Source organism: Hyaena hyaena, unplaced genomic scaffold (assembly GCF_003009895.1).
Source record: "Hyaena hyaena isolate Hyena2069 unplaced genomic scaffold, ASM300989v1 scaffold_88, whole genome shotgun sequence".
NCBI classification, from domain to species: Eukaryota; Metazoa; Chordata; class Mammalia; order Carnivora; family Hyaenidae; genus Hyaena; species Hyaena hyaena.
Genome location: NW_024080720.1, coordinates 988,235 through 1,003,568, shown reverse-complemented (window position 1 = coordinate 1,003,568; position 15,334 = coordinate 988,235). Strand labels below are relative to the sequence as shown.

Here is a 15,334-nt window from a genome sequence, read left to right as displayed (position 1 = left end):
CTTCTTCTTGTTGTTCATTAATTCATTCAACAACTATTCATGGAGCACCTCCGACCTATGAGATGCTATGCCACACATAGGCAAATTACAGGTGCCAGCCACCTGAGGCTTTGTACTCAGTAGTGTGGTCCCCGGACCAACAGCACCAGCATCCAGGGAGCTTATTAAAAGTGCAGATTATTTTTTAATAGTTAAGATCACAAAATAAGCTTTTTTTTTTCCTTAGTTCACTTAGTTACTAAATAGTCTGGCAATTTGAAATATATTTGACTCTCTTTTATTACTCCCAGTAACAATCATTATTATCCTTATTGATTAGCACCACCAGGTTACTGTACTTGAGTCAAACCAACTACTCCTCCTCCTTCCTATGCACCTCAAACGTTCTCCAAATCTTCTCTCAAGTGGGCCCTTCTTATCAGCTAGAATGTCTTTGCCCTAACTCTTCCGCTCCGAAATCCCATCTTCAAAAATGACCTCAAACATTTCCTCCTTCCTAACGCCTTGTCTTGTCTCCTCAGTCATCAGTAATTTCTCCCTCCTTTGAAATCCCAGAAGACTCTCTGTCACTCTGTTCAGACATTTGAAATTGCTCATCAGTGGGATGTCAGTGGGACTTCAAGAACAATCATGTCCAGGATCTATCTGGAATTCAAGTTTCACTAAGTTAGAATCGGCCCCCATTGCCTCTACTCCTCCAGTAAAAGCCTTACACACAACAACACTGTGTTGGTGGCATTTTTGGGAAATGGAAGAAGCAGGGGAGCATTCACAAGGTACGGTGAATCCATCACCAAGAGCTGCTGCAAAAAGCCATAGGTGATGACTACATGCCCAGATGAGATGGTAAAGTTGGCTGCTACACGGGCCGGGTCACAAGAACAACAGGGTGTCTCCCCAGCCCAGGAATCAGAGCTGTTGGGGTGAGCACAGGTAAACACTGCAGGATTCTCTAAATGAGATAAAGACACTGGACATCTGACCTGGTTATTAGAAGGGTGGTCCCAAAAGACTAGAGAGTTTGGGAGGGGGAGGCCACTAAATCCATCAAGAACCAAGTTGAGATGTTAATTTTAAACTAATTATAAAGCATAAACTGTATGTCTGCAGTTCAAGGATCTCCAAGATTGGATTTTTCTTTAGAAACACTCTTTTTTTTTTTTTTAAGTTTATTTATTTTGAGAGAGAGAGAGCTAGCAGGGAGGGGCAGAGAGAGAGGGAGAGAGAGAGAGAATCCCAGGCCAACTCTGCACTGTCAGCACAGAGCCTGATGCGAGGCCTAAACACATGAACTGTGAGATCATGACCTGAGCTGAAACCAAGAGTTAGACACTTAACTGACTGAGCCACCCAGGTGCCCCCAGGATTGGGATATTTTTAACACCCAAAGTATTTCCAGGTACCTCAAGGAACTTCATGAAAAATAAAGAGCTTAAAGTCTAAACAGAATTTGTTTTAATTCACTTTAATATAATAATGAAACATAACGTAGAGGAATTTTAGAAGGAAAGTCTGTCTCTAATTAAATTCTAGCAATTAAGGACTCTGGAAGCCTAGAGGTTGAGTGTCTGTCTTAGGGCTGCACAGGGTAAGATTTAGATTTCTGGGGGCCATAATTATGCATCAGGCAGAGGGAATTCTGCTACGCACTGAAGACATTGATTATTCTGTGGTTGAATGCTCCTTACATACAAATCTCAGAGCTTAATTCCAGGAAAAGGATTGATTGGCTCTCAGAATACTCCAACCCCACAGGCTTTCTTTATGTTTCCAAACGTCACAGAGCTCATTCCTGCCTCAGGGCCTCTGTATTTGCTGGTTCCCCTGCCTGCCACGCCCTTCCTCCAGAGCCTCACGGGACTGATTCCCTGTCTCATTTTGGTCTCAATTCAAATGTCAGGTCATCTCTGATTTCTTAGTCTACAGGCTGGCAAACCACAGCCCACAGGCCAAATCCAGCCTGCCACTTGCTCTTGTAAAGGCTGAGAGCTTGGTTTTTACACTTTTAAATAGTTGGAAGTAAAATCAAAAGAAGAATATTTTGTGACAGGTGACAATTTTGAAATTCCAATTTCAGTGTCCATAAAGAAGGCTTTGCTGGGACATGGCCACGCCTGCTCATCTGCTGTCAATGTCTGCGTTAGCGCCAGGACATCAGAGTTGGATAACTGAGCCAGGCTACAGGCCCACGAAGCTTAAAATATTTACTCTGACCCTTTAAAGAAAACGTTTGCCAAGCCCTGTTCTGGTCAAAAGCACTCAGCCTCTCCATAGCGTTTATCCATTTTATTGTCTTCACAGCAGTTATTGGCACCTGAGTTCTCTCTCTCTCTCCCTCCCTCCCTCTCTCTCTCTCTCTCAATTTGCTGGTTTAAAACTTTTCTCCACCTACTCTCCCCCAATAAAACAAGACCTCTATGAGAGCAGAGACTTTTCTTATCTTATTTTCCTCTTGTATCTCTAGTGGCTGATACAATAGGATTTGCTAAGTGTTTAAAAAGTTTATTCTGTTTACATTACTTCCATTATACACTCAACAAATTGGGCACCTGGGTGGCTCAGTTGGTTAAGCATCCAATTCTTGGTTTCATCTCAGATCATGATCTCATGGTTCATAGGATTGAGCCCCACACTGGGCTCTGTGCTAACAGTGTGGAGCCTGCTTGGGATTCTTGCTCTCTCCTCTCTCTCTGTCCCTACCCAACTTGTGCTCTCTCTCTCTCTCAAAATAAATAAACTTAAAAAAATATATTAAAAAATAATCAGCAAATTGAAGCCATCTGAGACTGTCTGCATTACTAACATACATAGCCATCCTTTTCTTTTTTTAATTGTATTAAAATAAACATAACCTAAAATTTACTAACTTCACCATTTTTAAGTGTATGGTTCAGTGATGTTAACTTTGCTGGGCAGCCATCAGCACCATCCATTTCCAACACTTTTTCATTTCGCAAAACCAAAACTCTGCCTCCATGAAACAACAACTCCCCATTCCTCCCTCCCACCCCAGCCCCTGACAACCACCATTCTACTTTCCGTCTCTGTGAATTTGACTCCTCTAATACACATCTGTAAAATAAATGAATCTTGACCTATTTCTGCTTTGGTTGCCAGGAAACTTAGTGCTAAATTTCTGTGCTTTATTGCCTAGAATTCCTTTTAAAAATTTATCGTGTCCCACTTTAATACAGATTTATGATACACATTTTGAACTTGTGACTTTATTAAAAAGGTTCTCTTTGAATCTAAGATACCATCATTATTTCTGTTCCACTTGCAAATCAGGGCTCCCCTTCAGCATGTGAAAAGCACACTGATGAAATGGCGTGTGTGTTTTATTCCATAAGCTACATCAAACCCTTTTTGGAAGGTGGGAAGAATGAAGAGAAATCATACATAACAATGAAATCAAATCCCTATCTTCAGAGAGGAAGCACCACTTTTAAGGATGGATTCCCCCTGAAAAGTGATCCGACCTCAAAGCCCAGGCTCACCAGTAGCATTGGAGGCTGTCTGTAAAATCCCAGTCATCCAGGCATAGAGAGCTCTCTGGGAATGAGCCGAGGTTTGGTCATAGAGATCTTTGAACACTGCAGATCTAAATGACAAACATGGACATCAGTTAAAGAACAAACAGGTGGAGGCCTTGAGATGGGTCAAAACCGCAAATGGATCCAAAACTATGTCTTGTTTTAAAAATCCTTCTCACTCCCTTGCTACATTTGACTATTTTCCGATTTCTCCTTCACGTCTAAATGCCTTCCTTCCAAAGAGTGCTCTCCACTTTCTCACCTCTTGGTCACTACTACCACTACTACCTCTACTACTGCTGCTGCTGCTGCTGCTGCTGCTACTTCTTCTTCCCCTTCTTCTTCTTGCTCTTCTTCTTCCCCCTCCTCCACCTCCTCTTCTTCTTTTCTAACAGCTTTATGGAGATACAATTCATACACCATACAATTCACCCACTGAAAATGTACAGTTCAATGATGTTGTTCCCAACTGTGCAACTGTCACCACGATCTATTTTGGAACATTTTAAGCATCTTCAAAAAAAACAAAAAACAAACAAAAAAAAAATAGACCATCCAGCTACCACCCCCCAACCACTAGTCACCCCAAACCCTAGAAACTACTAACTTACTTTCTGTCTCCAAAGTTTGCCTTTCTGGGCATTTCAGATAAATGGAGGCATGTGACATGCCATCTTTGTGTCTGGCTTCTTTCACTTTGTGTGATGTTTCAAGGTTCATGCGTGTTGGAGGTGTTGGTGCTTCGTTCCTTTTTACTGCCAAATACTATTCCATTGCCCAAACCCACCCCATTTTGTTTATCTCTTCATCAGTTGATGGACCTCTGGGTTGTGTCTATCTTTTGTCTGTTATGAACAGTACTGTTGTAAACATTCGTGTACCAGTTTTTGTGTGGACAGACGTTTTCATTTCTCTCGGGTAGATAACGCAGAAGTGGAATTGCTGGGTTACATGGCAACTCTGTGATTGGCCTTTCGAGGAACTGCCAGACTGTTGTCCAAAGAGGCTGCACAATTTCATGCTCTTACCAACTCTGTATGAGGGTGCTGATTTCTCCACATCCTCACCAATACTGGTTAGTATCTGACATTCTGGCGGGGTTTGGGGTTTTTTTTTTTAGTTTTTATTTAAATTCCAGTTAACTAATATACAGTGTAATCTTAGTTTTAGGTGTACAGTATAGTGATTCAACACTTTCAAACAACACCTTGTGCTCATCACAAGTGCCCTCCTTAATCCCTATCATCTATTTAACCCATCCCCCACTCACCTTCCCTCTGGTAACTATGTGTGTTCTCTATATTTAAGAGTCTGTTTCTTGTTTTGCCTTTCTCTCTTTTTCCCTTTGCTCCTTTGTTTTGTTTCTTAAATTATACGTATGAGTGAAGTCATATGGTATTTGCCTTAGTTGACTAACTTATTTCACTTAGCATAATACTCTCTAGCTCCCTCCACACCACTGAAAATGGCAAGATTTCAGGATGCCTGGGTGGCTCAGTCAGTTGAGCATCTGACTCTTGAATTTGGCTCAGGTCACAATCTCACAGTACAAGAGACCAAACCCTGCTTTGGATTTTCTCTCTCTCCCTCTCTCTCTGCCCTGCACATTCTTTCTCTCTCTCTCAAAATAAATAAACTTAAAAAAAAGAATATGGCAAGATTTCATTCTTTTTATGGCTGAGTAAATATTCCATTATAGATAGATAGAGAGGGATATATACATATATCACACATGTTCTTTATTCATTCATCAGTTGATGGACACTGGGCTCTTTCCATAATTTGGCTATTGTAGATAATGATGCTATAAACATCAGGTGCATATATCCCTTTGAATTAGTATTTGTGTACTCTTTGGGTAAATATTTAGTAGTGCAATTGTTGGATCATAGGGTAGTTCTATTTTTAACTTTTCGAGGAAACTTCATATCATTTTCCAGAAAGGCTATATCAGTTTGTATTCCCACCAACAGTGCAAAAGAGTTGGTCTTTCTCTGTATCCTCACCAACACCTGTTTTCTTGTGTTGTTGATTTTAGCCACTCTGACAGGTATGAGGTGATAGCTCATTATGGTTTTTACTTGTATTTCCTTGATGAGGAGTGATGTCGAGCATGTTTTCATATGTCAATATTTTGGCCACCCATATGTCTTCTTTGAAAAAATGTTTATTTGTGTCTTCTGCCATTTTAATTTTATTTTTTGAAGTTTATTTATTTGAGGGGCACCTGGGTGGCTCAGTCAGTTAAGTGTCCAACTTCGGCTCAGGTCATGATCTCACGGTTTGTGAGTTTGAGCCCCGCATTGGGCTCTGTGCCTGGGCTGATAGCTCAGAGCCTGGAGCCTGTTTCAGATTCTGTGTCACCCTCTCTCTCTGCCCCTCCCCCTCTCATGCTCTGTCTCTGTCTCTCAAAAATAAATAAACATTTAAAAAATTTTTTTTTTTTTAAATTTTTTTTTAATGTTTTATTTATTTCTAGGAGAGAGACAGACAGCATGAGCAGGGGAGGGACAGAGAGAGGGAGTCACAGACTGAAAGAGGCTCCAGGCTCTGAGCTGGCAGTCAGCACAGAGCCCGACGCGGGGCTCGAACCCACGAACCGCGAGATCATGACCCAAGCGAAAGTCGGACGCCCAACCGACTAAGCCACCCAGGCGCCCCTAAAAAAATTTTTTTAAATGAAGTTTATTTATTTGAGAGAGATTGGGACAGCTCAAGTAGGGGAGGGGCAGAGAGAGGGAGAGAGAGAGAATCCCAAGCAAGCTCAATGCCACCAGCGAAGAGCCTGGCATGGGGCTTGAACCCACGAAACCTCAAGATCATGACCCAAGCCAAAACCAAGAGTTGGACATTTAACCAACTGAGCCACCCAGAAGCCCTCTCCTGCCTATTTTTAATTGAATCTTTTGGTTTTTCAGTATTGAGTTTTTTAAGTTCTTTATATATTTTGGATACTAACCCTTTATCAAATATGTCATTTGCAAATATTCAGAATCTGACATTTTGATTATAGACCATCTGCTGTGTGTGAAGTGTCTTGGTCACTAGAGCCTGGTCCCCTCCCCACCACACATCTCCAGTCAACAATGACTTCCTTGTTGCCAGATGCAGCAGTCCCATTTGGTCCAAATATGACTTGATCTTATAGTAATGATATCAAAATTACTTTTTAAATAAATGGTAATTTAAAAGAATGAGTTACTAAAAAAAATGTGAAGAATAATACCAGTGGGGCGAGGGGGTACCTGGGTGGCTCAGTCAGTTGACTATCTGACTTGGACTCAGGTCATGATCTCATGGTTTGTGAGTTGGAGCCCCGCATCAGGCTCTCTGCCATCAGTGCAGAGCCAGCTTTGGATTCTCTGTCTCCCTCTCTCTCTCTCTGCCCCTCTCCCATTTGCTCGTTCTCTCTCTCAAAAATAAATAAACATAAAAAAATAGTACGAGTGGTGTACAGATATGGCAAAAATTGTGAAGATGGTACTAGAATGACTGACATTTGGGAGGCACTGTTTTAATCATCCATTTCTAAATTCTACAGATGTTAACCTGTTCTCCCCACCTTCTCCCCTCTGCCATCCATCTCCTCTGAGGAGTGGGAAGTGGGGTTCAAGGGCCGGGGGAAGCACTTACAGGTTCTTGAAAGCGTCCTCTTGCAGGTGCCGGGGGAGCTTCTCTGGGATATCTGGCTGCAGAAAACTGCCTGAGGATCCCCTCAGTACCTTTCCCAGGATCTCCACACACTCCAGGGAGTTCAGCACCTGGAAACACCTCTCCAACGTGATGAGAAATAGGCTGCGGTTCACGCCAGGACTCTGCAAGGCTTGTTTCCGAATCTCTCCCAAGTCAATAATGACATCCTCTAGCTCCTAAAGTACAGAAAGAAGCTAGGGTTGTCTTGAGAACAGCCTCTGGATTTGGAAGCCCTGAGAGGGACTTCAGGACCATTGTTGAATACCATGCTGCTATGTTAAACCTTCTAGAACTTACCATCTCCTACAGAACGAAGTTGAACTCTTTACCTGCCTCACCAACACTAGGCAACTTCTCACTTTCCAGATATACCATGTGACTCACACCTTAGGCATTTGCTCAAGCTGGAATTCTCTCCCCACCTCTTTCCCCTAGCAGAATCCAGCTCATCCCTCAAGGGTAAGCTCAACTGTCATCTCCTTCTTGGTGACGGCTTCCTGAGTGCTCTTCTACTTTTAGTCAAATCACCTTGAGTCCAACTCTATTATGCATTAAAGATGCTTATGGGCCTTTCTTCCACACCAATGGTTCTCAACCATGACTGCACACCAGAATCACTGGGGAAGTGATCCCAGCATCACCATACAAAATTTGATTTAACTGGGCTGTGGTGGAGCCCAGGTGCCTGACTGTAGTATGCAGCTGTGACTGAGCTGGGAAAGTCTTTGAGGTCCAAGCCATGTGCCTAGTGGAATGCCTGGTACCCAGAAGACATTGAGAAAGTATTTTGGAATGAATAAATGAATGAATGAATGAATGAATGGCTCTTCTGAACCACGAAACCCAGGAACGCTGACAGAGCTTAGCCCCAATTTGATTGGCACCTCAGTCTTTCACCCAGCACACCCTGCAAATATAATAACCACCATTTATTAAGTAATGACCACACGGGTAGTCCTTCATCTCTGAACCCAGTGTCCACTGATGCACAGGAATTATTCATGGGTATTTATCAAGCCAAACTATTAGAAGCTCCTCAGTACCCCTCATTTCTTAGTACCTATAAATGTATAAACTATAAGGCTTTTTATTTGAACTTTGAAGAAAGTAAGTGAGAAAACCGAGGTCTCCAAGCTCCTGTGGGAGGGGGGTTGCAAAAGGAGAAGATGGGAGGAAGACATAAACAAGGGCCAAGGCCTGAGTCAGGCTCAGCTGGATTCACCTCAACAAATGTCAACTGGCCTTGGACTTCCCCTACTCCCAGGATGCCAAGAATGCCTCACCAAGAGGTCCTTCTTGTCTTCCAAGAGGAATTTCATGGCGGTGTGGAATTGCTGAGCATCTGTTTCCTTCAGGTCCTCCAACAGCTTCTGGGGCTGGTGCAGACGCTGCTCCAGGTGGTTTTCCATGGCTGCCTTGATATGGAGTATTGAGAGGTACAGTGAGGATGGGACAGGAGCACCTGGTCAGCACCATGGCCAGCAGCCCAGTCAGGCCACCTACTTCCCTGCAGAGACCACAAGCTGGCAGCTTGTAGCCATGTTTGGTCTGGCTGGCTCCAAAATTTTGCATTAGCTGCCAACATTTTAAAGTAAGGGGATTCCCCACAAAAATCCAGACTTCCAACTTCCCTTGGAAAACATAAAGATTTGGCAACACTAGGCAGGTATCCCCTTCCTGGTGATAATCAGCAAGCCGAGGGCCAGCTGCTCCCTGTAATTACACTGCTGCTCACCACCCACCCACCCAGCCAATCTCCCTGTGACCTGCCTGATCCCTATAGGTGCTTGAGGTTTTAAGTCCAGGGCCACTGGCTTCTGTCCAGGAAGTTTAACCACCCCCAGACTGGCACTGCTCAAATCCTCTCCCACGCCCCAAGCTACCAGAGTAGAAGCAAAATTCAGACAGCATGAACAAATTCCCCCTTAGTATCCTTTCTAAAGTGAGGAGCAGAGGCCAGCAGCCTTTCCTAAAAGAGATTACCTCTGATGTCTAGGGAATTATTTTCTAAATCTCTTTTAAATAAAGGTGCTCTAGAAAGGCAACATATTGTGATGTCATGGGCAAAAGGTGGGTTCTAAAACCAGACAACCCATGTGCATATCCCCACTTTGCCACCAACTAGCTGTGTGGCCTCGGACAAGTTAATCAACTAGGACTGGTAGATAAAATATAAGATGCCTAGTTAAATTTGAATTGGAGTTAAATAGTGAATAATTTTTTAGCATAAGTATGTCCCAAATATTGCATGGGACATATGCTAAAAAAATTATTCATTGTTCATCTACAAATCAAATTTAATGAGGAATACTGTATTTTTAAAAAATAATCTCTACACCCAACATGGGGCTCGAATTCACAACCCCCAGATCAGGAGTTGTATGCTCCACTGACTGAGCCAGCCATGTGCCCAATGTTGGTTATGAGGATTAAGTTAGTGTGTGTAAAGCATTTTCAATATTTCCCAGCATACAGTAAGTAGACAATATGTGCTACCCATTATTCACTATCCTGAATGAGTTGAATAATTATTTACTCCGTGACTATCCCTCTAGAATGAAAGGCCCATGTGGGTAGTCATGTGACTGCCTTGTTCTCCTGTGTCTCCAGTGTTTAGAACTATGCCTGGCAGAGAACAGTCTAGATAAGTAGATGTTGGGGGGAGGGGGGGAGGGGCATGGAGGAGGGCACTTTGGGGATGAGCACTGAGTGTTATGTAGAAACTAATTTGACAATAAACTATTTGTAAAAAAAAAAAAAAGATAAGTAGATGTTGAATGAATAAACAAATTTCTACATAGCAAGAGAGAGAATATATCTACCGGTCAGGTTAAAATATATACATCTTGGGGCATCTGGGTGGCTCAGTTGGTTGAGCACCCAAACTCTTGATTTCGGCTCAGGTCATGATCTCATGGTTCTTGAGTTCAAGCTCTGAATTGGGCTCTACACAGGCAGTGCATAGCCTGCTTGGGATTCTCTTTCTCCCTCTCTCTCTCTGCCTCTCCGCTCCATCTGCACATGCACACTCTCTCTCTCAAAATAAATAAACTTTATATATCATGAGAAAACTTATTGCTAGACAGAAAAGGGGCAGCCATTAGTTCCCCTTAGGTTGCCACAGACTGATGAACAGAAGAAAGAAAGCAGATGCTATGAATCCAACAGTCACCTCCAGCTAATGGGTGTCCTGGTAACTAGTTAGCAACCAGCTCTGTAAATGTAGTTCTCATATCAATGTTGGTTGATATTTTCATTTCACTATAAAGTAAATAAGGTGCACCTGGGTGGCTCAGTTGATTAAGTGTCTGACTTTGGCTCAGGTCATGATCTCATGGTTCATGAGTTTGAGCCCCGCTTCGGGCTCTGTGATAACAGCTCAGAGTCTAGAGCCTGCTTTGGATTCTGTGTGTGTCTCTTCTGCCCCTCCTCCACTAGTTCTCTCGATCTCTCTCAAAAATAAATAAACATTAAAAAATTAAGTAAATAAAAATTGAAACAATAAAGACCTCAGGACTTCATTCATCAATGACATGACTTCTCTGCTAAATCAAATAGTTTTTAAATACTGAAAGAACATTTCCTCAATTTTCTGTGCTATTCACAGTATAATGGTAAAGATACGGTATACCACACTGGGCTGATGTTCATGCTGATGAGGCATGTGCTCATAGTCACAGTCCAGTTTGTCACAGTTTGTCACAGTTCCCACCATGCCCTACTGCTCTACAAATATCATTGCCATCTATTAACATACTGTGCTACTGTTTTTCTTACAGTAGAGTTAAAAGGGAAGAAAAATATTTCTTGGATCCATGATCAAGAGACTGATAATTATGCCCAAATATCCACCTCCTGCATTTCCATTTAGCAACAGAATCCCACAAGTTTTAGCTGGCTACATGGCTTCTCAGAAAGGCCTCTCTTCTTACTCCTCTGCAGCAATATGGGACTGTGGACTATGAGCCAATGGAATGTGAGCAGGACAAAATGTAAAACTTGCAGATCATGTCTTTAAAGAGAAGATGCTCACCTTTCACTTCCTCTTTCCCATCACCCCCATCCTGGGTTGGAGAATGGATGTGCTGTTTCAATCATGTGGGCAATAGCTCCTTCGAGGATGACAAAGCAACAAGACTGAAGGAACCTGGGCCCCTGGATGGTCTTTTGAAATGGAGCTTCCTCTCTTCTCTGGATCTCCCACCCAGCTCTGAATTATAACATGAGACAGAAATAAACTAAACTGGGGGTGCCTGGCTGGCTCAGTAGAGCATGCAACTCTTGAGCTCAGCGTCATGAGTTCAAGACCCATGTTGGGTGTAGAGATTACTTTTTAAAAAATTAAATTAAAAAAAGAAACAAAATTGTTTGAGCTGCTGGAATCTGGGGCCTCTCTGTTACAGCAGCTCAGTCCTACACCCTAACACACCACGTCTCCATCAAACGTAGAAAAGTGGAAAAACACAAAAGTTTCAAAACAACTGGACATAACATGTTTCTTTGTAGAAGTGAAGTCTATCTCTATACCTAGTCCATTTCTCCATCCTACCTGGCCCCTGAGTTTACAACTCCTCACTGAGCACTGAGAGGTGACTATATGATGGGGATGAGTCTCAGGTACACACCTGCAGGCTGGGGATGGTGAAGGCAACATTCCGTGAATTCAGATAGGCCAGGACTCTGTGTGACAGGTCCGCTGTCCACCCATGGGAGCTTCATTTGAAGACAGACAGGAGAAGGTCACAATGACAGGTTCCCCTACAATGAGTAGTTTCCCTACTTGCCAAGAGGCCAGGGGACCAGAACTCAGACAGGATGTGGGAATGGGCCAGGGATGCTAGGAACTTTGTTTTTGGAGGAGGCAGGAGACTTGTTAGCCTGGCACAGTGGTGGGGGAGTTTCGAATTCTAAGAATCCTCCTGGATCCCATTCTCTCAAAGACAATCAATTTCTGAGCTATGTGCAATATGCTAATTCCCATAACATTTCACTTAGGTTAACTACAGTCCAAATAGACGAACTTGGAAAGATGTCCTTACTAAGTAAAGTTTAAAAAGCAGATACATAGGGTGCTTGGGTGGCTCAGTTGGTTAAGCGTCTGACTTCAGCTCAGGTCATGATCTCATGGTTCATGGGTTCGAGCCTTGCGTTGGGCTCTGTGCTGACAGCTCAGAGCTTGGAGCCTGCTTCAGATTCTGTGTCTCCCTCTCTCTCTCTCTGACCCTCCCTTGCTCATGCTGTCTCTCTCTCTCTCAGAAATAAACAAAACATTAAAAATTTTGAAAAAATAATAATAATGAAAAGCAGATACAGTGTATATCATGAAAGGCTGGAATAGCACAGTTTAAGAATGTGAGCTCAAAACTTGGATTTGAATCCTGGCTCTGTAACTTAATTGTGCGGTTTTGGGCAATTTATTGAATTTTCCTGTGCCTCAGTTTCCCTTTCTAGGCAATATAACTAAAAATTGTGAGGATTCTATTTGTTCACACATCTTAAGCGCTTAAAACAATACCCAACACATAGAAAATGTATAATTTTGTTCATACAGCCAAAAACTGGAAATGACTCAAATGTCCAACAACAAGTGAAAGGTTAAACAAATATTTTAACATTTGTTAAATGTTATGGTACATCCATTCCGTGGAATGTCACCCATCCATATAAAAGGAACAAGTTGGACTTCAGCTTCCAGCTATAATGGTATCATGGCAGCAGATAAATCCTTCTGCCTTAAACAGTTGGGAAATTTTTGTTACTAAATAAGTTGATGAATTAATGAATGCAAAGAGATACATAGACAGACAGACAGACAGATTTTAGCCTGAAAGAATCCAAAACTATCAACTAGAGTTAAAGTTACATTAGAAAGAAGAGTGTTTATGGGAAATCTTTCCCTTTAAAATAATTGAATGCTCCTGTCATGGGCTCCCAAGCCCCCATTTCTTCTCCTTCACAGTACTCATCGTATTAGAATTATTGCTAATATTTGTCTTTTCACAACACTCTCTAGTGCCCTGCTCCACAGCCCCAGTATAAGACATGCCAGAGCAATGCATCTTGGAGCCCTGCTGCTCCCCCACACTGCCTGGCTGCGTGACTTTGATTCACCCTCTCTGTGCCTCCCTTTCACTGTTCTGTCCAATGAGAAACAACAGGACCTTCCCTGGGGGTGCTTATGAAGATTGGCTATGTTTCTATGCACAAAGTACTAAGAATATTATTGTTACATAGTAAACCTTCGATAAAGAATAGTACTTGTGCCGAAGCAGAGAGGAATAAAAGTTTGTGAAACAATGTATCTACTTTCAAACACCTATGCACTAAGTGCTATTTTTTTGTAATGAGTTAAGCATGCATGTATTACTTTTTACAATTAAGAGACTTCCATTTAAGATTTTTTATGAAACATCTGTTCCATCCCTTCCCCTCCCCTCTAGGGTGGGTTACCTTTGAAACTGTATGAGATCCAGTAAGGCTACATGGGAATAAAATGAAAAGACAACTTTAAAAGAATCATTCCAGAGAGATCACAGGCACATTCTGTTTGAAATTTTTAGAGGCAGCAAAGTGGGGACAGAGTAGGGACATTACCATTCAGATAGCTTCCATCTATTATTTCTTCCTAAAAGGCAAAGAAATAACGTCAAGTAAAACACCCAAAAGTTGGCAGTTCCAGTAGAGGAGAATTTGATTCAGAGAAAATGGGATACTCACCGCCATTTTTTGCAACAGTGGATGCAAATCTGTAAGAAAGCCATTGGAGATATAACTAGAATTGAATGGTGTAATCTTCAGAAATATAAATATGGGTTAGGAAAAGAGCCCCCCGCCAAAAAAAAAAGTCACTCATGAAGGAAAATTATAGTGAATTTTAACTTTACCTGTGCCAATATGTGCCCAGTTTGAGAAAACTCTGGTTTGATAAACCCTTTTAGGGGCACCTGGGTGGCTCAGTCGGTTAAGTGTCCGACTCTTGACTTTGGCTTAGGTCACAATCTCACTGTTCGTGAGTTCAAGCCCTGGATCAGGCTCTGCACTATTAGCACATAGTCTTTTTGGGATTCTGTCTCCCTCTTCCTCTGCTCCTCTCCCCCACTTGCTCTCTATCTCTCTCTCAAAATAAAATAAAAATAAACTAAAAAAAAATGACAATGAAAAACCCTTTTAGGATAATTCTGAAAATCCTACATATATATGTAGATGGACACACACACTCACACATATACACACATCCCCAAACACTTCACAGCATCATGTACCTACGCTGATCCATCCCCACTACATTCCCTAAGATGTGTGGAAACTATGGTAGATTGTTCCTCCCTCAGGACTTACCCTGCCTGGAATCTGGAACTCTATGACTTGCCACTCCATGGCTCAGAGAAAGAAACAGGAAAAGAACGTATGTCCTAGGTTCCTGGGACATCCTCCTGTAGTTAATTCAAGCACAGAAGTAATTCAGGTTTGCACTTTAAAAATATATTTAAGAATGTTCAGAAGGCAAAAGTGAAAAACAAATATATCCAGAATCCCTTGAGGTTTTTTTTAAAAATAAATTTTAGTGAAGGGCGCCTGGGTGGCTCAGTAAGTTGAGCATCCGACTTACACTCAGGTCATGATCTCAAAGTTTGTAACTTTGAGCCCCCATCAGGCTCTCTGATGTCAGCGTAGCACCCATGTCAGATCCTCTTTCCCCGCGTCTCTCTGCCCCTCCCCCCTCTCAAAAATAAACATTAAAATAATAGTAATAATACTAATTAATTGGTTGATTAGTTTTAGGGGTGCCTGGGTGGCTCAGTCAGTTGGGCATCCAACTCTTGATTTTGGCTCAGGTCAAGATCTTACAATTCATGGTTTGAGCACGTGAATCCACGCTGGCAGCAAGCCTGGTTGGGATTCTCTCTCTCCCTCTCTTTCTCTCTCTGTCCCTTCCCTACTCACACTCTCTCAAAATAAATAAACTAAAAAATAATAAAAAATAAATTTTAAATTCCATGTTCTTTGCTCCATCTAAACCCCTATGCTAGTCAAAGACATGATCATCTCTCTCCTTGATGATAACAGTGGCCTATTTATATTCGCACACCTGCTCCCTTCCCCTCAAA

General features: G+C 42.2%; 1 protein-coding gene across 1 annotated transcript in view; it reads right to left on the bottom strand.

Moving 5' to 3' along the window:
• The window catches only part of OTOA (otoancorin), a 63,403-nt gene extending 48,748 nt beyond the window's left edge, over window positions 1-14,655 (bottom strand). The window contains exons 1-8 of the mRNA XM_039234443.1: window positions 14,565-14,655; window positions 13,944-13,972; window positions 13,821-13,851; window positions 13,677-13,704; window positions 11,852-11,939; window positions 8,510-8,641; window positions 7,167-7,402; window positions 3,498-3,601 (exon numbers count right to left, since the gene is read on the bottom strand). Of these exons, the coding sequence (XP_039090374.1) occupies window positions 3,498-3,601; window positions 7,167-7,402; window positions 8,510-8,641; window positions 11,852-11,939; window positions 13,677-13,704; window positions 13,821-13,851; window positions 13,944-13,972; window positions 14,565-14,655 (739 nt within the window). The remainder of the gene's footprint in view (window positions 1-3,497; window positions 3,602-7,166; window positions 7,403-8,509; window positions 8,642-11,851; window positions 11,940-13,676; window positions 13,705-13,820; window positions 13,852-13,943; window positions 13,973-14,564) is intronic.
• Between the last annotated feature and the right edge of the window lie 679 nt (window positions 14,656-15,334).